This window comes from Dysidea avara, chromosome 1 (assembly GCF_963678975.1).
Source record: "Dysidea avara chromosome 1, odDysAvar1.4, whole genome shotgun sequence".
Lineage (NCBI taxonomy): Eukaryota > Metazoa > Porifera > Demospongiae > Dictyoceratida > Dysideidae > Dysidea > Dysidea avara.
In genome coordinates, this window is record NC_089272.1 from 41,600,606 (window position 1) to 41,626,796 (window position 26,191).

At 36.7% G+C, this 26,191-nt stretch overlaps 2 protein-coding genes across 8 annotated transcripts in view; both read left to right on the plus strand.

Annotated features, from left to right (window-relative positions):
* LOC136264605 (uncharacterized) overlaps positions 1–12,480 on the plus strand; it is a 105,787-nt gene extending 93,307 nt beyond the window's left edge. For 5 of the 6 annotated variants that reach the window (XM_066059413.1, XM_066059380.1, XM_066059391.1 and 2 more), the window contains 6 exons: positions 7,768–7,810; positions 7,878–7,932; positions 8,987–9,031; positions 9,089–9,127; positions 9,185–9,217; positions 12,247–12,480. In XM_066059413.1, coding sequence (XP_065915485.1) covers positions 7,768–7,810; positions 7,878–7,932; positions 8,987–9,031; positions 9,089–9,127; positions 9,185–9,217; positions 12,247–12,339 — 308 coding nt within the window. In that variant the 3' untranslated portion in view covers positions 12,340–12,480. The remainder of the gene's footprint in view (positions 1–7,767; positions 7,811–7,877; positions 7,933–8,986; positions 9,032–9,088; positions 9,128–9,184; positions 9,218–12,246) is intronic. The other variant, XM_066059387.1, reaches the window with a different exon arrangement.
* A 4,455-nt stretch (positions 12,481–16,935) lies between these two features.
* On the plus strand, positions 16,936–18,750 carry LOC136250306 (uncharacterized). Of its 2 annotated transcripts, XM_066042504.1 has the most exons (3): positions 16,936–17,422; positions 17,487–17,603; positions 17,898–18,750. In XM_066042504.1, the coding sequence occupies exon 3, from the start codon at positions 17,900–17,902 to the stop codon at positions 18,626–18,628; it is 729 nt and encodes a 242-aa protein (XP_065898576.1). In that variant the 5' UTR covers positions 16,936–17,422; positions 17,487–17,603; positions 17,898–17,899; the 3' UTR covers positions 18,629–18,750. The 2 variants fall into 2 exon arrangements, with proteins under 2 accessions (XP_065898576.1, XP_065898570.1); XM_066042498.1 differs by lacking the exon at positions 16,936–17,422 and having other exon boundaries at positions 17,446–17,603.
* Positions 18,751–26,191: the final 7,441 nt, after the last annotated feature.

The window sequence follows — 26,191 nt, forward strand, 5'->3', positions numbered from 1 at the left end:
AGCTAGCTAATTTTGGATATGCTAATCTTTTCATGCAGGTCAGATAAAATATTTGTAGCTATTGCACTGTCTGCAGAATCTTCTAGTTACATGTAAGCTACATAATTATAGCCCAATGAGTCATGGATGACACTAGCCAAGAAGTATAGAGGTATACTGGTTGTAAGAGAACTACACCCATATAGATAACGTTACCTTTAGAGATTTTACCTCAGCTGACTGTTCTATTAGAGTATCTTGATCATTTTGCACCGATTATCTTTTCTTTTTCTTTTTTCTTAGTTAAAATCTGTGCAAAGTTGGGTCGGTGGTGCCGCCTCATCACTAGATGACAACTTTTCTCCCTGTAATGACAGTTTCCTAATAGCATGCCAGTTACAAAACCTCCAAGGCCACTCTTTGCTAGCTGTGAATTCTGGAGCAGATTCCATATCATTATCATGATGTAGCAAGGCATGTAGTTGTAAGGCCTTTCAGTTAACTGTGGACCACTAACCGGTATATTTTGGCTTCTTTTTTTGTACAAACCATAAATAAAGGGCTTAATCCAATTCATCATCATTAGCTAGACGTATAATCTTCCTATTTTTGCTAACATCAGATAAGTTTTCCGTACCTGATGCAAACTTCTTTAGCTTATCTTCATTCTTTTTAATGTCACTTACAGTTGAATTCCCAATATCATATTCTTTAGCTATGCTGGTTAAACTTGCCCCTTCAGCAATCTTTTTCAATATAGTCAACTTTTTTCAATGCACAAGGTCACATATTTTCTCTTCAGCCATATCCTCAACTTCTTAACCTCACTAAACATGCATTTATTGCTAGGTGTTGATTTAGAATTTTTACTTTGCTACTCATTCAGATTATCCGAGGATCCAGATTAGAGAGGGTCAGATTTGTGAGGGTCCGCTGTACTTCCTACCTGGGTCATCTATGCCGGTAAAACCCCAGCTTGCCTACCCAAAGTTAATTATCCTAAAGATTGGTATTTGACCTACACTGAAAACCATTGGTCTATTAAATAGACTATGATGGGGGTAGTTATGCAACATTTTGATACCATACGTGAATGCGACAAGGGCAGAATAGAAGCTACACTCCTGTCTTGACACATTCAAAGGCCAGGCAACAACACCCAGCTTTTTGAACGTTTTGGAGACAGCAACACCCTTGTTGTGGAAATTCCTCCTAATTGCACAGATTAACTGCAGCTGCTTGACCTAGCCGTCAATAAGCCACTAAAAGATCAGATGAAAAGGCATTTTCATCAGTGCTATTCACAGGAAGTTGAAAAGAGGGTTAATGATGCAAAAACTAAATGATGACTAAGTGCAGTTAAAAGCCCCTTAGATTTAAATGACATGTGCTTATGTGGAACAGAGCGATTTCATAAAGTCATGGTCTACAGGCACACTAGTAGATGCAGATGTAGTATCTGTCAGTAACTGTAGCCTGGATTGTTGTAGTATGTTTGTCAGTAATACTGTCAGTATCACCAGCTAAAGAAGATGAGGTGAAGCACTTTCTAACATGTATTCATAATAAGTACATACCTTCAATTTCACCAACACCATCTTGTTCGGCATTAAACCAGTGATGGGCTTTCATTATCTCTATGCCAGTGAATCTGTACCTGCAGGGTAACTCTAAACCACCTTTCACTAATTCTGCAGAGTATCTTCTTGGTTCAGTTACAGTGGCTTCAGTGGCGCTACCCTGCCTTAGAAATATGTTGCAAATGCATGAAATTGTACATGGAACATGGCCCACTGTTCCAGTACCAGCTTTCTTTAATACCGTGGCAATCATTTTCATAATCATTTTTCTCTTCGTGTTCACAGTGTACTACTTCACCCATAAAAGGATTCGGCCAATCATCCATGTATAGCAATATCATTGAGATTGAATTAATGTTGCGGGCATTTCTTTGCTGTACATGCGGGTACTGATGAAAGCCGGAACGGAACGGAACGGAATGGAATGAAGAGGGGCGGGCGCTTACTGACTAATCGTGTTTAGAGCCATGATTGCTGATTTATTATACTGGGGGATACATTTTTACTACACACACACACTCACTTTGGCATGAAAGCCTTCAACTCATGAGTGGCTAGTCATGTGCCATTCTAAATAGTGCCCATCACGTGACATCGCGAATCTCTCCAATGTAAAATAATCATGATTGGTAATCTGGCAACAGTTATTTCATAGTTAGTTTCTTTTGTTATTGCACCTATTAGTTACGAAAGGCTGATTTTTGTGTACTAAACTTGGAATAATTCAAATCATTGCAGTGTTACTGATCATACGTGCAAAAAAAATTCTAACTCAACATAGCTAAAAATCAGTCAAATGGTTTGCTTTGTAAACCTAAAGAAAAATGCCAAAGTTATCAAATATGTGTGATTTGTGAATAGGTAAGAGATCATGTGCTAGCTCAGCTGGAATGTCTAGCATGTTAGTATTGAAAGATGGATGCTTCATTTGTACAAGTAAAAGAAAAAATTGGGAATTTTAAATTAGATTAGGGACAATGTATAATGCTGCAATAAAAAGTACTGAAACAAGCTGGATCGGAGTAGTACGTAATGTCCAAATACTGTAAAACAATAAGAAGTGAATATCCCATGCTACACTCAATGCACAGTAGGGATATTCACTTCTTATTGTTTTGCAGTATTTGGACATTACGTACTACTCCGATCTAGCTTGTTTCAGTACTTTTTATTGCAGCATTATACATTGTCCCTAATCTAATTTAAAATTCCCAATTTTTTCTTATACTTGTTTGTTAAGTTTTTTGTAAGCTTATGACCACTAAATATCTGCTGAGTTACTCACAGCACTATTATACTAGATTATGACTCATACAATAACAACTGATCAGTGGGCATGGCTCTACATAAGCCTGCAGACAATAATGGACGTAGATTCGTGCATATCTACATGGGCGTGGCTACCATATGTCTACAGACTGTAATTTACGTAAGTGGGCGTGGCTCACGAAAGAAGCAGAGCTACGCTATGACGTGTGGTAACACATCCACATTTAATTTAGCACGTAGGGTCAGACCCGAATAATCTGTAAAGCAGGACCTGGATGATCCGACTCGGTTTAACATTGTTACTAATTAAACTATATTTATTGACTTACACATTGCTATATAGTTCGCCTTGAGTTGCTCTCTCTGACGATATCAACAGCGAGTCTGACGTACGCGTGTGTTTTTGGTACAACCGGCGACCACAAGTATTCGAATAGTTTGATGCAATATACACTGGTATGAAAGCCGTGCTGTAGTCTATTAACACTCAGCAGTAGAACCTTGACTGATGGCCATGGTAAAGAAGGATAAAAGGTAAGACAATAGCGCAAGCATTGTATGTTTATAAATATACCAAAGGTTTTTTCTTAAGCGATCTAGAAACGTTTCTGCGAAAGAATTAGGGTTGTAGCTGTAGCCAGTTTTCCGCTACGCTTGACTGAAGGCATCAGGCAGGTAGGCAGGCAGTAGAAAATTCCATTGACTAAATAATTTTTTTTAAAATTCTGTAGCAACTTGATTGAAACGTTTCGGGTCGATCTGAAGACACTTTTGGGCTTGGTTTTACCCAATCAATACTGTCATGTCGTTGTGAGGAAAAATCGCAGCAGGTTTTTGGGTTATATTATATCATGGATCGCCCCCACACCTTCGATGTCCCTAATATACAGTACTATCGTACTGTATGATACATCTTTGCATTGGATGATAGTAAGTGTTTTCTTCATTTTTTGTTAACTTTATACACTGGGTGGCAGTGTCTCTGTAGTACCTTCGTTCCTTATACTGTACCACTAAATCATATGGAAGATCTGGAATAGTGCTGGTGTCAGTGCGGATATTGCTGGCACATCCATAACACTTTTGTATCTTTCCGCTCAGCCATTGCAAAGTGAAAACGGGCTTCCCTTGAGATGAAGCATTTAGTTGACCAGCTGATGTACCAATACTTGGCTGTGCATAGTTACCCACAGGTGGTACCATCTGAAATGAAGGAATCGGCAATGGTGGAGGGTATGGTGAATGGTAAGCATTGTGTGGTGGAGGGTAAGCATTAAATGGTGGAGGGTAGTAATTGGATGGTGGAGGGTAGCAGTTGGATGGTGGAGGGTAGCAATTGGATGGTGGAGGGTGGCAATTGGATGGCTGAAGGGTTTAAACTAAAAGGTGAATTAGCAACATTAGAAAACAAGGAATGACTTTCTGATGAAAGGTTATCACTGGATGCAAAACTCTCAGGAGTGCAAGAATTCTTAGTTGGAGACACTGTGTCTGTACTTTCAGAAACAACGAATTGTGCACATGTTGAATTTGATGATGGGGAAGGGTTGCAAATTTTACTAGCAGACTGCTTCTTCTTTGTCTTTGCTACACCTTTGCGTCGTGCTGATTGTTTGTTCCCTGCATCACTAGGTATCTTGTCAGCAATAAGCTGTGAGATGTTTAAGCCTTTCTTAGTTTTCCGAAGCCACTGCAGATATGCATCAAGTATACCAAGATCATCTGATGCAGCTAGAGCATGCTGACAGACATGTGGAGAGCTGCGATACACTGGGCAATCACATTTGACTTCGTTGCCAACCTTTCGTACCTGTGAGGGTACATTATGAGGTGTTCCTGCAATTCCAGAATCAAAAGCAGATAAACTAGCAACTTGCCGAGCTGTTCCCACAGCACCAGCTGTTGGTAACACCAAACCATCACCACTACAGAGTTTTTCAGCTTTTTCCCACATGCGTTTCAACTTATCTCGGCTAACATGTGATATTCGTGCATCTTCTAGTTTTATACTCAAATGCTTGCTGATCTGCATTGATGATGACTGTTCAGGTTCTACAAAAACATGAGGATCTTTGTGTAGCTTGGCTTTTTGAGCCTTCTCTATTTTAGATTTTCGCTGTTCAGAGTTCATCTGAATCCAATTCAAATGAGTAACTTGAAGATCTTGGCACTCGTCAACCATTTTGTACTCCCCTTGAGAGAAGACAGCCTTTTCAAACTCTTCTTGTTGCTCCCTTATTAAGTCAAAGAGAACATTGTTAAACTGAGGCCATTCACTACGTTTGAAGTTCACCTTTCGCTTCAAAATATTATTAAGTGATTCACTTGCATTTGTTGTATAGCCTTCTGGTGGGTTTCCTAAACCAGCAGCAGTACGGACAGAAGCAATCATGGATGTGCAAAACAATTCTGCCTCGTAAACTGAAAACCATTCTGCACATTGTGTTTCCCACTTTGGTTTCAATGTTTCAAGCTTGTCCATAAATTCTCTAGATTCTTTGACATCTATCAGCCCCTCAAAATATGAGTCATCAATCTTGCTACCAAATATGTCACCCAACACATCCTTCACTACCCAGTCGTCAACTTTGAACTCCCTCAATTTCCTTGTAATGTTATCCCTCTTGTGCAAACTGCACAGCAGATGAATACTACTAAAAAATACTGATAAAAAAAGCTGAAGACAATGCTTCTTCCCCATCTGTCCCAACAGCGATTAAATCTTCTATATCAGGACATAACTTCTTCAACTGAGAGGCAAAATAATAGTAGGTTGAATGCTTTCTGTCTGTGTGAATCAGCTCAGGACCAATGAAGATGGGATGTTTCCCAGTCTCTTTGTTCACAATCAATTGGTGCTCATATACAATGGGTGTCACATAGAAATCTCCAAGGTCAAACGTGGGGTCGACACCAAGGACAGATCCATCTGCACATCCACTACGTGTACAAAATCGGCTTATGTCATAGAACTGCTGATCTGTACCAACAATGGACATGATTCCATCATCAAAACTGACATTACATACAAACCCAGGTGCACCATGATAATGTTGTTCTAGCAGATCATATATCAGATCTTTATCACAGTTTGAGCTCAAGCCTGATGTGGTTCCTTTGGTAGCCTTCATGTTGTAAACCTGTCTTAAATTGCACCCCACCTCACTGCAGCTTGACATATGAAGAGATCCTCCAGCCTTTTCATACATTTCATTTATAATACCCTTGGGTGTCAGACCAGATAATTTATCTTTCATATAATCAAGAGTGCTGGACTGCGTACGAAAAAATGGTCTCTTGTTGGAAATGGAATTCCCATGAGGTGCCATTTTAATGGGAATCACTGTCCCATCAGAAAATGTATACTGGATAATAGTGAATGGAATCTTCCGAGGCCCTGAAACATATAATAAAATTTATGCCTATCTTTTGTATACTTACCTTTGATATAAAACAAAGTCCGACGAAATGATGGAGTATGCTTATGGTGATAGTACACACGAACTAGGTCATAGATATTTTCTCCACTCTCTTTAGTTACTGCTCCATAAACTTCTCCAGACAACAACCTGGACACCTGGTAGCTTCTAACTGGCTTTCCCTTGTGTTCCCACACGCCTACATCATCAGCTTTTAAGTCATCCAACTTCCCAACAGCTTTATTAGCAACAACAAATGTTGCAGGCTTCACTATCCCAACTGGCTTTGATGAACAGACATCAGGGTGGCCAGGTGACAAATTAAGTAAAAGATCAAAAGCTTCAGAAGGCTGCAACAAAGTCTCAAATAAGAAGCATGGCAAATTGTTGGAAGAAGAGCGAATCCTAAGTATAGAAATATAAGCAAATATTCAATGAAACAAATATTGTAATGCATAAAACATACAAAGATTTTCATAGAAATGAAAAGTTATAATGAAATCATACCCTTCCCTGCTATGAACATCAAGCCTCTCCCTTTTCTTGGGTTTTTCATTAGGAATATCATCAGCACTTTCTTCTTCTCTTTTGCTGTCAACAGTCAAGTCTATTATCTCTCCTTCCATTGCTCACGATTCAAACACGTGTTGCCATGCACACTAATTCTAATTAATGCCGAGTTCAGTACACTAAAAACCAGCCTTTCGTAGCTAATAGGTGCAATAACATGCAATAACAAAAGAAACTAACTATTATATTATCTGAAATAACTGTTGCCAGATTACCAACCATGATTATTTTACATTGGAGAGATTCGCGATGTCACGTGATGGGCACTATTTAGAATTGCGTGTGACTAGCCACTCGTGAGTTGAAGGCTTTCATGCCAAAGTGAGTGTGTGTGTGTGTGGTAGTAGTATTATAAAATGTATCCCCCAGTATAATAAATCAGCAATCATGGCTCTAAACACGATTAGTCAGTGAGCGCCCACCCCTCTTCATTCCATTCCGTTCCGGCTTTCATCAGTACCCTGTACATGCTGACACTCGGTAAATTTTCACATGATAAAATATCACAGTAATTCAAATAACTGTAAAAATCATGAAAATTACATAGTCGTGACCGGATTTGCGAAAAGGGGTCTTCCACACACATCCAATTCTACGAACTTGGAAAACCATAACTTTGTGTTCAAGTAACTTATAAGTCTGAACTTTTTTCCATCCATTAAGCTATGCTGGTACTCACTACTGACCAAATTTCAAGTTATTAGCGTTTTCTAATCTGAAGTTACAGATTGTCAAAGTTGGTAAATTGGATGTGTGTGGAAGACCCCTTTTCGCAAATCCGGTCACTTATCATGAAAATTTCTGGGTATGCAGTACTTTTTTGATAAAAGTTGTAAGAACATTAATACTAATAGTATTTATGTGAGCATATCATAATCCAAAATCACAAATTATAATGTTTTTGTGCTTATAAACTCACAAAGCTTTTCTTTTTTCTATTGATGATTTAGTAGCACTACTGCATCAGAAAACTGAGACAAGTTTTGTTCACAAGTGAGTGTGTTAGACCATTCATATGTACAAGTAAACACTATTCATGTATACCATTCTACTGCTGTAGTATAAAAGGAGAGAAGAATGAATACATTACTGTAACTGAAAGAAATGATGTTAATGTGAGTCCCAATATACTTCATGTGTATTGTAGCCAATTAATGCAATAATGGGTCTATACCATGGGGATTTGGAGCACATGCCTATCCCACTTCTACCCTCCACATGCATTAATGTATTACAGTGGGTTCATAATAGAGATCTCCCATCTTTTCTGCAAAAAATGTTAATAGAACGCATTGTTAAATTGAATTATGGTGTTATGGTACACTTTTCTAATTTTTTTGAAGAAACTAAATATTCAGCACCATTTCTATTCTGTTGCTTGCACCACTTAAAGTAGGTACAATGTAAATAGACTACTCAGACATAGTTGTATTACTGTATAGCTCTTCCGCTGCGATAAAACAAAGCCAAAACAGGCGCTATGTTTTGTAATTATTTTATCCAAGCAGAATAAGACTGCAGTTAAAACTTTATTGTAACATACCAAGTATTTAATAGGCAATGCAAATATGACCATCACTAGTTGGCTAATGGCAGCACTGCTGAGATGTTCGCTACTTCTCACCTGCCACTATCCACCTGTCGCCAATGGTATTACCTCTGATATCAGCAAACACACCCGTGTTCTTGTTCAGTAATAACACACCAACAATGTAAAATTAATGTCTATACTACTACTACATAACAAGGTCTATGAACAGGCTGTCAACATCTTTACAACTAACGCACCTTAACAAGGATAGACAAAATTATTATATGCACATTTCCAATCCATGTTTATGTACAGTGTAATATCTATGCAGCCATTTCTTGGCCACCACCTTTGATTTCACAACATTTTTCACCCACCATGTGTATTGATACCAAATACTTGTTCTTGTGGTACACAAAATGGATTAGGGATCAAATAATTAAAAACAAGCAGAGAGGCTGCAGATATCATAAAGGTATGTAGCTAAGCTTTGGGGATGATGAAGTATAATTGTAGTAATGATTTTTTCTCACATGACGTTGACTTTTATTTATTTATTTGTGGCATAGCTTACAAGTGCATAGCATAATAAAATACAGTATAATCCACTTTGCATAATAATTATTTTTTTACCACAGCTACAGAGCATTACTGACAATGGGGCTGACTCCACCAGCTTACAGGTATAGCTGAAAACTATTTTTAATACCTATTACACTGTGCCACATCTGCATTTGTAGGGCACTTCCAGTGGTGATATTGATACTTCCAGTCCACAGGTGTGTAATTATTTTAGTTTGCCAATTACACATTTACTGCATGTAACTCATTTCTAGGACACTGGGTCGGCTGTGGCTACTACAAGCGAGGTGAATTTAAATATCTGTATCATTACAGTACATCGTGTACAGATTCTACACCATCTAGAGTGATGGTTTACAAAATGTGTATATTAATTATATGCAATTAATTTAAAGATAAAGTGGAGCTCTAGCGATAAAAGCACCAAAACAATAAATTGCTAATACAACATACATGTTGTGTGGGAAAATCCCTACTTTGGCATGTTATTTGTGCAATCCCAAAGTAGGGTTGGGAGGTATTTAGTTAACAAAGGTATTTTTCTGATACCGATGTGGTTTCTAATGATACCGAATACCAAATTTAACTGATTTTCTTGGCGGTTTAGTGGTGACCATACAAGAAGGCAAGCCCCATACAACCATGTTTACGCTGTGGACAAGCACAGACCTATGTGTTTTGAAGTATTCACAATGGTTTGGGATATATACTTCAAGCCTTAATTTGTGATACAATTGTCATTTCATTTGTTCCTTTAAAAAGATTATTTTTTTACTAATAGCACAATTTAAGTAGAAGTGTAAATCATAGCTTACCCATGTTTTGAGAGTGTAAAATATACAAGGTATTTAGTGATACTGAGGTATTCTTCCTAATACTGTACCGTTCTTCAAAAATGTAATACCACCCATCCCTATCCCACAGTAGGGATTTCCCCATATAGCTATGTTGTAATAGCTACCATCATTCATACATATCTCTTGTTTCACCACTTCAACCCTACTTTATTTTTAAATGAACAGTTTTACACTAGTTTGTTAACTTTTATTATAACATAGCTACTTTATGTAACTACTTTATAGAGTATGTCAATCTCCTTGCTTATCTCAAGTGAGTTATGCAATAGAAGGGGCGTGGTTGATATGTTCTGCAGCAAAATCTGCAGCTGATTGCAGCTAGATCATTGAGGGGTGTTGTCTCCAAGTTCTGGGGGTGGTAGCATGTTCTGATTATTTAAGGGCGTGGTTGCCATGCAGTTATTTGTGACCAGATCTGCGACAACCTGGCACAATCACGCAAGCCTGAATTTACAGTATAAAGCATTGAATACATGGGTGAAATACTTGCATATAATTGAAAAAAAATTCTGATAATTTTTTGAACACCTTTTTCTTAGTGAAGGAAGCGATTCACTATAAAACCCTGAATATCATCTTATTCGCCTGCTCAAGAGGAGTTGGAAAATCTTTGTTTCGTTGCAGTAGACCCAAGGATACAGAAGTTATGAGCATTTGTTTACGTCACACTGAAGTGATTGTACGCGATCGATTTTTCTTCATGCATTTTTCCTTTGTACGCAATGAAGAAAAGTGATTAAAGGAAAAACTTACCCAATAATTGATTCTCCTTTTCATGGCAAACACTATGGTGAAAGTTATAGCTCCGTACCTCAATTTGTTGGTAAGTTACAGCCGTTTTTATAGGCGCCTGTAATTTATTTTCCCTATACTTACTGTACAAATTGATTTTTCTTTTGTTGCTACTTTGTAGGGCTGTAACTCCTAAAGTTATTAGCATATAGTTTTTGAAGCTGAAACTTTGCCAAAGGGTACACTTGTCTATGTAGATTATAAATATTTAATAAACAGGAATTTGAAAAATGCACGATTGTGTCAGGTTTTTGCAGATACGTCACATTTTATAAGTGCAGCTATAGGTATCTGCTCTCTCTTACAGTAGCATAAGCACTTCTAATAGATTTGTGGTATCTAAATATGCTCCTTTTATAAGGAAGTGTTGATATGGAAATGAACACCTTCATATGGTTTTCTTGCATGAATAAGACAGCCATGTAATTGAAGATAGAATTAAAGACAAAGTGCAGAAAGCAGACACTCATTGGGACTGGAAAAGGCACGTGCCACACATTGTTGTATCATGAAATGGTGACCATGCGCTACTTGTTCGGCTTCTAGGTTTGTGACTGTAGGTAGGCTGGAAGAAAGGCAGACTGAAAATTGAGTTTTAGCAGTTGCTGTTTTTTTTTGTTTTTTAAAAAAAATTCAATATTCGGCCTTCTGTATATATATATATATACATACTGAGCCTTTAATGATGATATAAATCATGCTCATATAGAAGCATCGTAAATGTTATCATTAAAGGAAGTGCTAGTATCCATATAGCTAACCAGCGCTGAAACCGAGTCACTACTGCTGACGCCGATGACCCAGATAGCAATCCGGCTGGATTTGACCCGGATGTGATCCGGATTAATTAAAATGAGGCGTGCCCCAAGAGCTACTTTTTTTGCCAACTAGCACATTAAGCACAATGATGTCAATGTTTAGTCAGTGGGCATGATTCCACGTAAGTTTGCAGAATGCAAAATGCATTTCCTGCAAGTGGGTGTGGCTTTGCGCATACATAATTTCAAAAACAGTATGGCACATTCCCAATACAAACTGGGAATGGCTCACGAAAGAAACTGGCCTAGACCATATCTCATACAACAATTATACCAATTCCTTACCTTCCAGACTATCCACTGTGTATAAGTAGCCAACTACAAAATTCCCCACCATTTGAAGTAGTTTTTTCTTGTGAAGTTTGACTATATCAAACAATTTAGATAGTTCTACTTCTTCATGAAGTTTACTGATCAGACAAACCCTAATAGGGGTAGTTCTAATGGTTGATTTCAAAAACGAAGGATGAATGTTTACATTTAAGTTAGGCCAAGTTATGGGCCATTCAAGGCTCAAAATTACCTAAACTAAAAGAAATTTTACAACATAGATATTAATTTATCCAACACCATGAAGTTGTACAGTCCAGGTTGGCCATAGCTCCATCAAGGTTTCATACCACTCATTCAGTTCACCACTGGGCTTAGAAAAAGCATCCAGCAAAAACAGATCGCTTAACTCTGGCTACGTAATTTGACAGTGAAATTTGATATTGTATTTGTGTTTGTGATGAGTCAAACTTGTTGTCATGGGAAGTTTTCCCAGTGATATATATGTCCAATGTAATTATTTGATACTGCTATAGTAAAAGATATTACACAATTGTTTTGTGTTGTTTTGTTTTCCAGAGAGTCAAATATACTCAAGTTGCTATATCTGAGAACCTGCCAATACACTTCCCAGGAAATCATCTTGTATCCTATGCAGAAGTGCAACATTAACCATTGTAGAGCACCATGTGATTATCATGATCTTTATCATGTATACTGTAACTGCATGTTATATCATTTGATTGTTCCTGTAGATAAGACATTTATGCTTGGTGGTGTGTTTTTACTTATTATATTTGTCATGATCAGTTACATTGTGTTAATAACTCTAGTGTTACATGCACATACCATATGTCAAGAAATATTAATGGGAAAATATTTTCGTTTCGGAAATTTTTTAAGTAAAAAATAATTGTGAGTATAGACTGCCCAAAAATAGGTGTATTGAAGGTGTCTTCTGATAAATATAGGTGTCTTCTGATAAATAAAAATTACATACTGCAAAAATTTCCAAGTATACAATACAATAGCTGTTAGCTTAAAACTATTTTGGAACAAAAATTTATCAGTCCATAGCACCAACACTTTTGCTTAGTTTCTGGCTATGTATGATCTGCCTGTTACAACATATGTAACTTCTGATTAGGTGTGTTGTTTTGAGCACTAACTCATGTATCATTTCTATCCCATGAAACAAATTGTGGAAAACCACTTAAGAGTGCTCTACATCGTAACATCACAGTGCTTCCTTGACATACTGTAATGTTGTGGTTTTTTTTGTTAATCTTTATTTATCAGAAGTTACAGTGAGACCTCATAATAGTGCCACCTATGGGACCTATGATAAGTGGCCCCATTTCTGAGGTGACCCTATTACCAAAAACCTCATTAATGTGGCCATAAAACAAAGTGGCCTTATTATCAAGATTTTCAACAAACCAGCCACTGTCTAGCTGTAAAAGCAATATTTACAATTGATCTAAACACACTAAGTAGAATTTATCACACTACCAAGTATTCCAGCATTATACTTGAGACATAATGGTCAGAAAAGTATAGTGCCAGAATAATGGGTACAGCTTTCAGTAGGGCCTAAGAGCAGCAACTTTTGCAGTGATACCTTGACTGCCTCCTCATTTGACCTCTTTACTGAGGGAACATTGTATTAGTTTTACTAGTTTGATCATGTATTGTGTGGTCACTGGCCTTAATAATGAGGTGGCCCTATTAATGAAAATTAAATACATTTGAGTTCCTCTAAATTCCCATCCTTATGCAACCGTAGAAATGCTGCAGTAATAGGTCTTGTATGTTGCCTGTTAGCTGGTGAAGGATGAGGTAATTTATTGTCCTAAGTTTGTCGCCACTACCACAAGAAGGTCACAGACACTTCATGATTATGACCCTGCTAACCATGTAAGATTTCAGAACCCTTGTGACTTTAGATCCTTGGATCGTTTCATATGTAGCTGGCAGGTTACAGCTGTAGTATTTTGAAATAAACTTCCTGCAAGTTTATTATTATGTGGAGAGAGGGACGGTTGGAGAACTATACTTAAGATGTACAAAGACTTTTTAATAATAATGACTGTACGCCTGTATGTATGTAGTTGTTGAGTATGAGATTCACCATAACAAAAAATAGTAATGTAATGGAAAATATGTTGGGACTTGCTGGACCTGGCCACTATAATGAAGAGGCCTCATTTACTGAGGTGGACACTTTTTTATTTATTTATTAATGCTTTACAGCACAAGTGCTGAAGGTCTGTAGGACACCTGGTCCTACAGCCTGCTCAAAGACTAGCCACTAGACTTTAGCTACTTAAAGTGTGTTTGAAAAGTTGGAGAAAGGAGAAAAAATCCATGACTGGACCTAGGTAGCCTCGAACCTGCAGCCATCCGATTTACGCTTGAACGCCTACCAGGTGGTCAGGATGTTTTCTCCTTGTTCAGTGCAGTTTCACTTTACTGTCATTCTTATACAGATACTACTACTATGGTGATATATCCCTTTGTCTTTCATGTGTCACTGAAAAATTGGTGGTGATGCTGCAGTGCTTGGGCAACAGTGGACTGGGTATGCTTTTTTGTGATGATTCCCAAACACGACAGTATCATCTCCCTCATCTAATCTACAATACAGTAAAACCACAGTCATCCAAATTCCTGGGACCACCTGGTACACAGAAAACCAAAAAGTTCATAACTCTGAAGTTACGCACAAAAACAGGCTATTCATATTGCACTTTTGGCTGTTCTTAGAACACATGCTACTCTTAGACTATACCACAACAATCATATCACATGGCACAGTTGACAGAACCCAATGCACCATTATTCATCCCTGAAAAAGAGTGTGATGTGAATCAGAGATACACTGCTCATTTTGTGATTACATTGACAAGTACCATATGATACGAAATTTTGGCAATTTTACTCTAGAAAGAATTTGGCAGATAATATTTTGACGAATGTGCTCTTGTTATATTGCATTTTCTCCAAAACTTGCACAAGAAAATTTCATATCGAGTAGTACTCGTGCTGTTCCACTGGTTGTCAAACACTAGGTAATTTTAAATTGTCTACAGGTAGCTTATTTTGCTACCTGGTATACATGTGTGTTAACTAAAATATTATATATTCTGTATCAAAATTAATTTCTCTTCTGTGCAAAAATTTTAAGCATAGAAAAACCTGTCTAGTTACTATCTAACCAGTGAAATGTCCACAGATGTGCTGTCACCTAGTCAACCAGAAAGGGATACACTATGATGGCAAAGTACAGTATGCACTCAAGGTTTCTAAACAATTCTTATGATCTAGTATTTATCTTCTGTACTTTGCACTCTTACCACTTTTATGCATCCGATCTCGCTGCTCAACCTTAATTAGATTTTCTAATAAACACCATCCTTTCAGTTCCTGACAACCTGTTCAAACCCACCACACATTAAGGCTGTGGACACAAAGTAATATAATACGTAATATTATTGTAGTTACTTTATTTTATAGGTAATATGTAACTGTGATCAGTTGCAAGTAATATGTAACTAGTTATTTGTAAAAAGCAACTTGCCCAACACCATCAATAGACAATATACATACTAAATTATTTGAAAGAAAAATGATCGATACTTATTAGGTTTGTGTGGCACTGAGTCTCAACAGTAACTCATTCTTGCGAATGTGGCTCAGACAATAACTCACCGCTTGAGCTATGGGTGCAGCCTCTCAATTGCAACAAATTACTTTTGAGTTAAAGGAATTTGTTGTTGTCGAAGAATCATCCGTAGCTGGTCTACTGTAGACGCAATGAAGCGATTTGCACTTCCCCCATAGACCACAATACATTCAGTCACTGTTGTGACATGTTAAAGAATCACGTGTTTATGAGATGGTACACATATCATCTATTTCCAAGCACCTTAGCATAAGGCAAGTTTTGAGCTTTTTTGTAGTTTTGTTTGCCTACAACAAAAGTACATGATGTAAGGTGTTGTGCAATGAAGTGATAATGTCATGTGGCAAAATTGTTGTGTATTCCAATATGTGACCAGTCTTTGAAGCCATGGATACTGTGTCTGAATAACTCAAAACACTGTCATCTCTACTGGGGAAAACAGGTTAGTGATGTTTGTTGATGGTTTGTGGTGCCACAAGACTAAACCTCAAACCATCACTATTGAGGTTTGCACCAGCCTACTTGTGCTGATTTGAAAGTGTAAATTTTAGACCTATTTTCCAATGTTACCTTGACTTGTTGAATGTATTATATGAAATTTCATTGTAATAGCTTACATTAAAGCACTTATTTTCCCGCTGTACTTGACTAGAATTAGTGTGTAAATAATTGTACATGTTATGACATTATTACGCCACTTTTGGTACTTGCTACATGCATTACTGGTGCATGGGTCAAGCTTATCTGATCAGGCTGAGTATAGTAGTGTAATAGTGATAATTGTTGTGAAGCATCTGAGTAGAAGATGAGTTTTGCAAAATTAACGTGCGGGGTCATATTTCACTGGTTCTGTTCCAGTTGTGATGAGTTGGTTATGAGTTATATCAACAAGTCTTGTGATAGTTTGATAATTATAATGAGGTTATTGAATCCACTATTCACAAGGCACTAGCTGGATAATGCCATTGGTCAGTTGACTCAGTTCATTAAAGTTTTCCATTTCAACAATCTTAAACTCCCCATGCTCACACCATGATCATAAGATACATCCCATTCCAATCTATTGCAGGGCCACACGATAACTAGACTTTTATCTGGGTAGGTTTTCTTTACGTCGCTAAGTAACCAGTTGGCGGGTTTTTCAATCTTATTTAAAATTCCCGCCCACACTATGTTGGTGCGTGTGACTGCACTGCGTATTCTTGCTCATATTTCCAGATCAACAGTGCTAGCTATATGAATGTAAAAATAACCTAGTTATACTGTTTAACCTGCAGTTAAACTTGTATTACAGCAGATCTTTTTCTGTGGTGATTAAATCAGAGTGTTTGCATGCTGGTCCAAGAGTAACAGGGTCTGAGGGCATGTTCCAGCCCTCCCCAGGAAACTTTTTGAGAATACAGTATAATAAAAGGACTGAATTTCATAACATTTCAGTCACTATGCTATAAATAACACAAAAATGTTAGGTTGGACTTTTACTGCTAAAATAATATTTTGGACTTAAAATTGTGGACCTTTTACTCTGAAGTTTGGACCTTTTTTCAATTCACCTGTAAATAACTACATTATTTTCAACAACACAAAACATATAAAATGCACGCAAGCATAGCACATGCATAATTATTTGTATCTCCTGCAGTAAGGATAGGATACTTAAGCAAGTAGCATCATTAGCACTGAGACTTCTAACTCACAAAGTCAAAATGTGATATCTATTGCGTAAAATATCAACAAAGAGTTTATGAATGAGTTTGTAATGCAAAATAAAGCATGAAGGGATTGCTTGTGTACAATATAATTAAATAGCAGCTAGCTAATGGGCACCACAAAATATATTGTTGACACAGGAAACACAAGTAAGCTAGTGCCACCTTTGGTATGGATGAGCATGAGAATGTGTGTATATGTGTATCCTGTTAGTGATAGACATCATCAGTGATGAAAAGAATTACTTCAATGATGGTATACCAGTTGGAGACAATTAGGTTTGCTATTGAATAAAGTTTTGTACACAACCAACAGTATAGAGAAGCCAGAATACTGCAGGATTTCGATGCTTGGCAACAGGTCTAGAGAATTTCCCTGCTGTAATGCATATATATATTGTGATATTGTTGCTATTTGGTTGCAGAAATGGGTGTGCTGCTTAGTAGCTAGTTTGCTGCCTGTTCTGGTGGTTGAGTGTATACAATATTTTGCTTATACCAGTTATATTATGTGTGACACTACAGTGAGGCAGTGAGTTAAGGTATGTATTGTGGTGGTATGTAGATGGTATATGTGCACTACAGTCAGATATGCCCTTTGATCAATAAACTGGACATAAATTATTACAGTCATATCCCCTGTAAGCATGTACATTATAATTACTGTATTGTGGTAACACACTTGACAATGGGACTATACTGTACAATGAATGCACCATCAAAGAGTGTGCAAGAAGCACATTAACAAATTAAGTATATAATAGCCTTTTCAAAATGATGTTGCATAATTGCATTGTAGCTGTACAAGTACAGTATTCATATCTTACATTTTCTAGAAATGGAAATGCTAACTGGAATTTTGCTACTTGTAATTGTTGTAATCACTGCTGCCACAATAACAGCAATTGTTGTGATAACAACTCTTAATTATGAGTGTAACAATACACAGGCTAAGAGTGAATTGAGGTATACTTGCTGTGGTAGAAATATTGAGCCTGCAACGGATGATTCTGAAATTGAAGTTGTGTTTGGAGAAATTCGATATCCAGAAGTGGCAATCTCACCACAGCAATTTAGGACAGTGGACTCATTGGAAATTAGCTTTCCCAACGCCAAACTATCACTTGGTAATTGTAATGCTATGAAGGAACATGGTGATGGTCACTTTGATCTTTGTAACCACACAGAACGTATCCATCAACAACCTGGCAATAATCCTGATAAAAACATTCCTGGTGATACTAAACGTCCTAATATAGTAGATGAATCTCATTCTGACTTCATGGAACAAACCATTAAAGTAGTGCTACCAAAGTCTGCTCCCAGCATTGAAGACACGAATCTGGCAAAACATGAAGCATGTGCAGTAATGGAGTCAAGTCCATCTTCCTACTATAAGCCTCCAATAAATGACACTCAGTCAGAATGCAGTGATCTGACAACTGAAGAAGAGCAGGTTGCTGTAGTACCTAATCCTGCATATAATTTTAAGGAGACATATGCGGCTGCACAAAAAGTTGTGTTACAACCAAACCCATCCTACGGTCCCTTCATTGCAAGAATTTGAGCTTCATGAAACAACTAAATATGTACGATAAATAGTTGTTTACCTTTATTATAGACTATAGTCAAGATATTGAGATTGTACATGTTATTAGAATATAAAATTAATATATTATGTGTGGCACTAATCACATAAGGATATTAAAAACTTAATGCTTACTGTACTCTGAACTCTAGCCTAATTGGCTATAATCTATTTGCTGATTAAATGAATTTTTAGGAACACAAGCTCATAATTATATACCTCTACCTGTTACTTTTATGTATGGTTGGTTCACAATCACCAAAAGACAATAACATCAAAGAGGTGAACATGTGTCTACTCCCAATAGTTTTGTGCTGGAACAGGCATGTTAACTTTTTAAAAAATTTACACTAGTTTGTGTACATTTTATAGATACATTTATGCATGAGAAGGAATGATGATTACAAGGCAACAGTACATGGTAGTCAGCTGGCATGTGGTAGTATCATCACCATTCTCAAAGTTACTAAGCACCAGTATACTGTACATGTATCCTTGCAATTGAGGCTTGTACTTGACAGCTTACTAGCTATATATAGGCACTTAGACAGTGAATAGCTAATATGCTGTGGTCTGGAACTGATTTTGTACATTGCAGTACCACACATGCAGTTCTGATCAGTAAGTGATCAAGCAGGCAATGGTAGCTAGGCAACAACACTAGTTGCTTTGACATCAACTTAATAGTTACTGATAGGGTTTAGCAATTGAGCACTTAAATTTGAATAGATTGGAGAAACATTATCACATACTCACTTTTGCAACTATGGTTAATATTATAGCAACCCTACAAGAACAAAAAATGAATGTTATCATTTACACTCATTAATAGGTCATGGGCATGAAGGAGGACATAGCGAGGAAGACTTGACAGTTTTTCACAGATTCCTTGTAGGCTTGTGGAAAAGAATTAAGAAGATAAACAAGTGGCATTTTTATTTCAAGTTTTTAATATTTTAGTGGTTTATCTAACTTTATACCTCTTAGTGAACTTACTGTGTACTTCTTGCAAATTAACTTCTAAGGCTTGTTTGAAGTTGAAAGTGTTTTGGTGAGTGTTCTATTAGAATTTTGACATGGATCAATCTCTATTATAAACTAACCACAGTTCATGACAAGCTTTATGGTTGTACGCACATTGTACTCTTTTACCATAAGACATGGGATTTACTATCAGTTAAGTTTTTCACAGATCTTTGATGATTAGCATTCCTGACTGCTATTTTCTTTTACTGATACTTTGAACGGTACTAAGCAGTCTTCAAATGTTTTATATATGCATGGAGGATCATCATTCTTATTGCACTCAAGTTCAATAATCACCCTGTTCTTGTTCATTACCCAGACCAAATTGTAGCACTCGGCATAACAACTCTGTGTTTGAATACTGTATGTGCATATGTGACTGGGCCTGCGAAAATAGGGCATGTGGACACATGATCTTTGACTACTTTTTCACACTTTCATCACTCATAACATTTTGCACCATTATGCTATGGTATTGCAATTTTCAGCTCTTAGTAAGCATTTGATTGGCATTATGATGCAATTACAGAATGAAAATCATACTTTTCCAGTACTGAGATATGACCTGTAGAGTGATGGGGTATAGTTTGTGCCCCCATGCCCTGTTTTCGCAGGCCCGATCACATATACTGAAGCAAAATATAAGTAGCTCGTTTAAGAAGACTTTCTCGTTTAGGAATAATGGACATACATGTAGCAAGCAGACATCAACAATGTATGTGGATATAATACAGTAAGCTGTCTTCTGATAACATGCTTTACTTTCTTTGAGTGTGATCCAGGCTGCAATTGCCCTAGAATAATTGCACAATTAACAACCAAGCCTTATACAGCAACCATCCCTTCAAGAAGCAGTGATGCCACTGTTTTGCACCTGTACAACTCGGAATGGTTAAGTAATAATTGTAATGCAATTGTAGGACTGATCATGATCCTATGTTTGATCAGTATAATTGCTGTTTATTATTAATGTTCTTGGATGTAATTTGATACTGCTACAAGCATATTTTGTGATAAAAGTTTTCTTTCTTGCATGACACCACAAATATGCTTATAGTATATGCCTTCAAGAACTGTTTAAGTTCTGCTATACTCACAAACTTTTTGATGGAAGCTCTGAAACTTACTGTATGTAGCTAGCTAACCATGAAACATTTTTGGTGCACTTTAAGGGATGATTTGATATATTTGTACCAAATCCTCAAAGGCAGTTATGACATAGAAAATCATTTATTTACCCCATCCACTTCTACTGTAACAAGAGGTCACACAAGGAAATTATTCAAGCATCACACTAATTTGTATACAAGATCTAATTTTTATAGTAACAGAGTAATCAATGACTGAAATTCATTACCCCAATCTATTGTTGATTCTCCCTCTGTTAATGATTCTAAAACACTGCTGGACAGACACTACAGTAATTGCTTATTTGATTTTTATACTAATTAGAATAACTAAGTACATAATTAATTATTTTTTATGGATGTACAGGCATAAGCCTTTATCCTTAAAATACAAAATACAAATTTTTAGTATATATGTATGTACTGTATGTAAACTTAACTTGGCTTTTAATACTTTAATTAATCATCATACTATAGCCAATAGTATCTACCTATATGTGTTCAATTTATCGGCACAATTACTTGAACTACTAAAACTTAATAGTACCCCACATGTAGGTAGTGGGTATTTTTTAAGTGTTCACGCTAGGGGTAGCGGTGGGTAGGCTTGAGCAAATTATACTTTAGAAATTACCTATCATGCTTTTGAGCAGTGCTTAAAAATCCAGCCTATTATGCTCAAAATCAAGATTATGCTCGAGAGCTGACTGTTTTATTAGAGTATATCTGCATTTTCTGACTGCTGTATTCAAGTAAGTGACTGCTCTATCAGTAGAGTACCTCGATCTTATTTCCATAAAATGTGAACAATCAGTCAAGAAATAATAACACTGCAAGGTTTTTGATATGAAATGCAGTAATAAAGTACAGTGTGTTCATGTTGTGCAGTATATTTGGCGCACGCATTGTCCTATTATGCTGACAAAATGCTTGATGCTTTTGCTAGCCTATTATGCTCAAAATGATGCCAGCATAATTGGCGCAAGTCTAGTGGTGGGCTACAGTTTCTGCAGCGTCCCGAGCTCCCCTAAAATTCTACATTCATACCAGACATTAATGTATACTTTTTTTCATTTTAAAAGTACTTTACCCACAAAACCAATTTTTTCATGGGATAAGTAATCTCTTAGAGCAGGATAGAAATAAAAACTTCCATATAAGGAGTTGTCAGAAAGGTAGTTCTTATTAAATCCTTCCGAAGCCTATTACTTTGTTTTTTTTTGTTTGTTATGAAATCATTATAATAATGTAGCTACTGCACATCATTGTTTTACACTCTTGAATTTCTTCTAAATGTTATAGCTATCCAGTGAAATAATAGGCTGGGTTGTAAAATCATAGTAGCTATTTATCTGTGATGAAAACTCATTGATATATACCAACGCTGTAAAGTGGTATTGGAAAATTTCATGATCACCTCTATTGTAACGCAAAATTCATACTAATTTCATAGGTAATATTGGGCTTTTCAATTGAGCAGCTTTATTTTTGCAGCAAAGTATATTGCATTATGCATGGAAATTTAATGGTTAATCAACAGTACTCTTCCTGATGAATGGCTTCTTATACATTCCATCACACCTTCAAATATGGAAACATGCAACAATGAACAACTATTATCATCCTACTATGCATCATGTTTAAAATTCTAGAAAGACTGATGTATGACAAAACAACGTGATTTTTCTAAATCAATGGCACAGTTTTGTACGAGTTCCTATCAAACAGCAACAACTTTTGCTAGTGGCTAACACAGGAAGTTCTAAATGCAAACAGGAGTTGAAATGATCTATTTAGACTTTAAGAAGGCCTTCAATTCAGTGTCACACAGCAAGCTATCAACTAAGCTGTGGTTACTTTGAATCAGGGGAAACCTATGAATCACAGGCAACCTATGGAATTGGTTTAACCCTCAAAGCTTATCTTAGCTGTAGACAACAGTGAGTGCACATCAACAACACATGTAGGTTTTCAAGTCTACATGTGTGGTCTACTCTTTCAGGTGCTCCACAAGGAATAACTCTTGGACTGCTTCTGTTTGCTGTGTTCATTAATGACTTACCATCCTGTGTCAAATAGTGTGTCATGTGGCCACGAAAGCCAGTACGTCACACCATGGGTATATTGACAGGAAAAAACAAAATTAATTTTCACACATAGTAGCTCTATGCTCCTTTCTCTAAATGAAATGTTTTTGTACTGCATGTGCCCTCCACCTTCAACACCCCACATACCAAATTTGAACAAGATTGCATAATGTATTCGTCAAATATGAGCCCTCAAAATTGCCTGAATTTCTTTTTCTTTTCTTATTTTGTACTTTGGGGGCTTATAATGTTTATCTTCCTTTTTCACGCACTTTTGAGCCACACGCACTTTACAAACCTTATAAAATGCAAATACACAGCTCAATCACCTGGGACATAAGACGAATTCACATAGCTAACAAGTTTGGCGCAAATCTGATAAACCGTCATAGGGCTATGGATGATTCTTTACATTAAAAAAGACCATTTTTTGTCAACAGAATAGGAAACAAATGAGTATAAGGAAAAATTAGAAATTTTATCTTTGAGTACTGTAGGGATCATAGAAATTAAAAAAGCATGCAAGGAAACAATGGAGGTCATCTACACCATGATAAAAGTTCTTATTTTCTTTATAGCAACTTGTATGTAAGCCCAATGCATTTCAAAGTTATGAGGTCTAGTGATGTTTCCCATTCCCATTCATACATAGTATGTGACTGGGTCTGTGTAATCTTAATGTGGGCACAAACCACACCCCATCATGTAACAGGGCACATATTATCAGTATTGGAGTAGAATATCTGTAACCTGCATAATAAAGCCAATTACATGTTGTATAAGAGCTGAAAATTTCAGGACTATATCTCAAAGCTCAAAAGCCATCTGTTTTTCTGTCTGTCTGTCATTCCTTTAGCGTCCATCGATTTTCTTGCCAGGTGATACACATATCACAGTATTTTTTTGTGCCAAACAAAGCACTCATCATCTACAAATTACCTCAAGTTTATATGAAGCTTCTAAGTGCTGTTGTTTGTATTCTGAAGAGCATTGAAGGCATTGGTGTAGAGAAAAATTTGAGCTAAATTCCTGTTAAAATACAAATAGCCACAGCATTAGGGCATAGAACTGCTAATTCGGGGTTCAATTCCCGCCCATGACATCTTTTTTTCTTCTCAGTGCCACATTTTCATGACATGTTTTTTCATGTGTCAGATATTGATGGCAATTACTCAGCAATATGTGCCCATATCAACAAGATTCATCAATGAACTGAAATGTTCATCATCTAGCAAACTCACAAGGTTTATTGCAAGCTTCTACCCGCTACAGCACGTTGAAGACCATGACTATCTCTGAATTCCATTGCAAACCACAGGACAAACAATACAGCTGGTATTGCACTGCCCTGAAGTTGCTGTGGGTTGTGTAGTATGTGGGTTCAAATCCTGCTAGTGGTATATTTTTCATTTTCTGTACTTTTTTATGCACACCTTTTCTGACTTTACTTACTTGCTCAAACTAAGTTCATAGCATCCTGATATAGCTTCACAGCATATGGACTGTTGGAAAAGTATATAGCAGTAGATTTGATAGGTAAAGGTAGACCTAAGTCAAATATGCTCAAAAGTTTGCCCAAAATGCTTTAATGGATTTCCCAAAATTTTCACCCATTATGCTCTTACAGTATTCCTATTATGCTTCCATTATGCTCCTAAGTTAGCAACATTTCTTACAGATATCTTGGAGCATTTTAATCAGTGAATACTCTATTAGTAGAATATTTCACTATAAAGTGACTGTTCTATTGCAGTTTGCAGAAAAACTGACTGCTCTATTAGGGCGTATCAATCTATTTTCATGGAATTAAGCTCTATACTTTGAAATATCTACTTAATATGCAAGCATAATGCTGGCATAGCACTCCAGCATATTATACTTTTTATTATGCTGGCATATTTTACACAGGCCTAGGTATAGGGCAGGCATGGGCAGGCCTTTGGGTGCATGTTTGTTTGTCAGATGCACCTGTATCATAGTGGTTAATACTTAAAGTTTACTGACAGATATGACAAAGATATGCTATACTGAACTACACATGGCATTAATAATTATTAAGTTACAGTATGAATGTCGAATATACACTGTAATACACTCAGTAGTCCATCACTGAATTTCACATAAACAGCGAGTATACTGTAGTCTATCACATGTCAATGAGTACTATAAAGTCTTAATTAAACACTACTGAGAATTTGAGCAGGGAGGATATTGTGGAGCAGACAGAGAGATATTGGCAATAAAATTTCTAATTCTATCAGTGTGTGAGCTAACACACAAAAAGTGTTTTTGATATGCTAACTATTTTACAGTGCAATAAACTCTGTAGTCTTACACCACTAAACTCTGTAATGCAAGATGATCCAGCATATGCTATGACAACTAATAACACTTTAATGATGGCTTTCTTCAATTTAAATATTGCTTTTGGCTCTGCATCACATCAGTTGTTATGTGTTGAAATACTGAAGTCAAAGTACCTTCTTTATTGATCAACTATTGTATGCTCAGTCATTTTTACTTCCAGCCATTTGCTATACATGGTCATGAGTAATACTAAGTCATAGGAAACTGTTCCAATATGGGGTGCTTACCCTGTTTTCAGGGAGACAACCTTTCTCTGGTTGTGTTTCTTCTAAACTAGCAGTGTCACTGAACCACTGTTGTAGTAGCTCATATAGCATGTAAGTTACAATTACAGTAGCTACCTGTTGAGGGTATGAAATGCTCCCTCTGTTAGCTAATACCATCTTATACAGTAGGTGTAATGGACTGAGGGTCAGAAATAAATTTCCGGGATTGTAGTAAAGCTACAGAGATCAACTGCAGAAGTAGTAATTGTGCAAAATAGATATTGTAAGGCTAGTGTATGGGTGTACAGTATGCAGGATTTTTCAAAGGTGGTTTCTAGATTTGGTAGTAATGTATGTATAAGTGCAAGGGTATGGGGTGACAGCCCCCAGCTGCTAACAGATTTAGAACATTAAAATGCTTCAACATTTACTAGATTCATTATTTCTTGGATATGAACAGCTATGTGTTCCCTTTACCCAAAATGTCAATGGCTGTGTGATCAGTTGTTATAGTGACCCATATATAAATTCTCCTGATATAGCTGCTATATTAGTCACTAAATCTCAATCAGTCTACATTTATAATATGAAAATTGCATTCCATTATGAATGTTCTATTAGAGTAGTTTGACTGCTTGTACACCCTCAATGATTCAATCCACTAACGTAAGCTTTCTATTAAACTGTAACTGTACTACCCTATCCTATTCCCATATATTTGTACTGCCA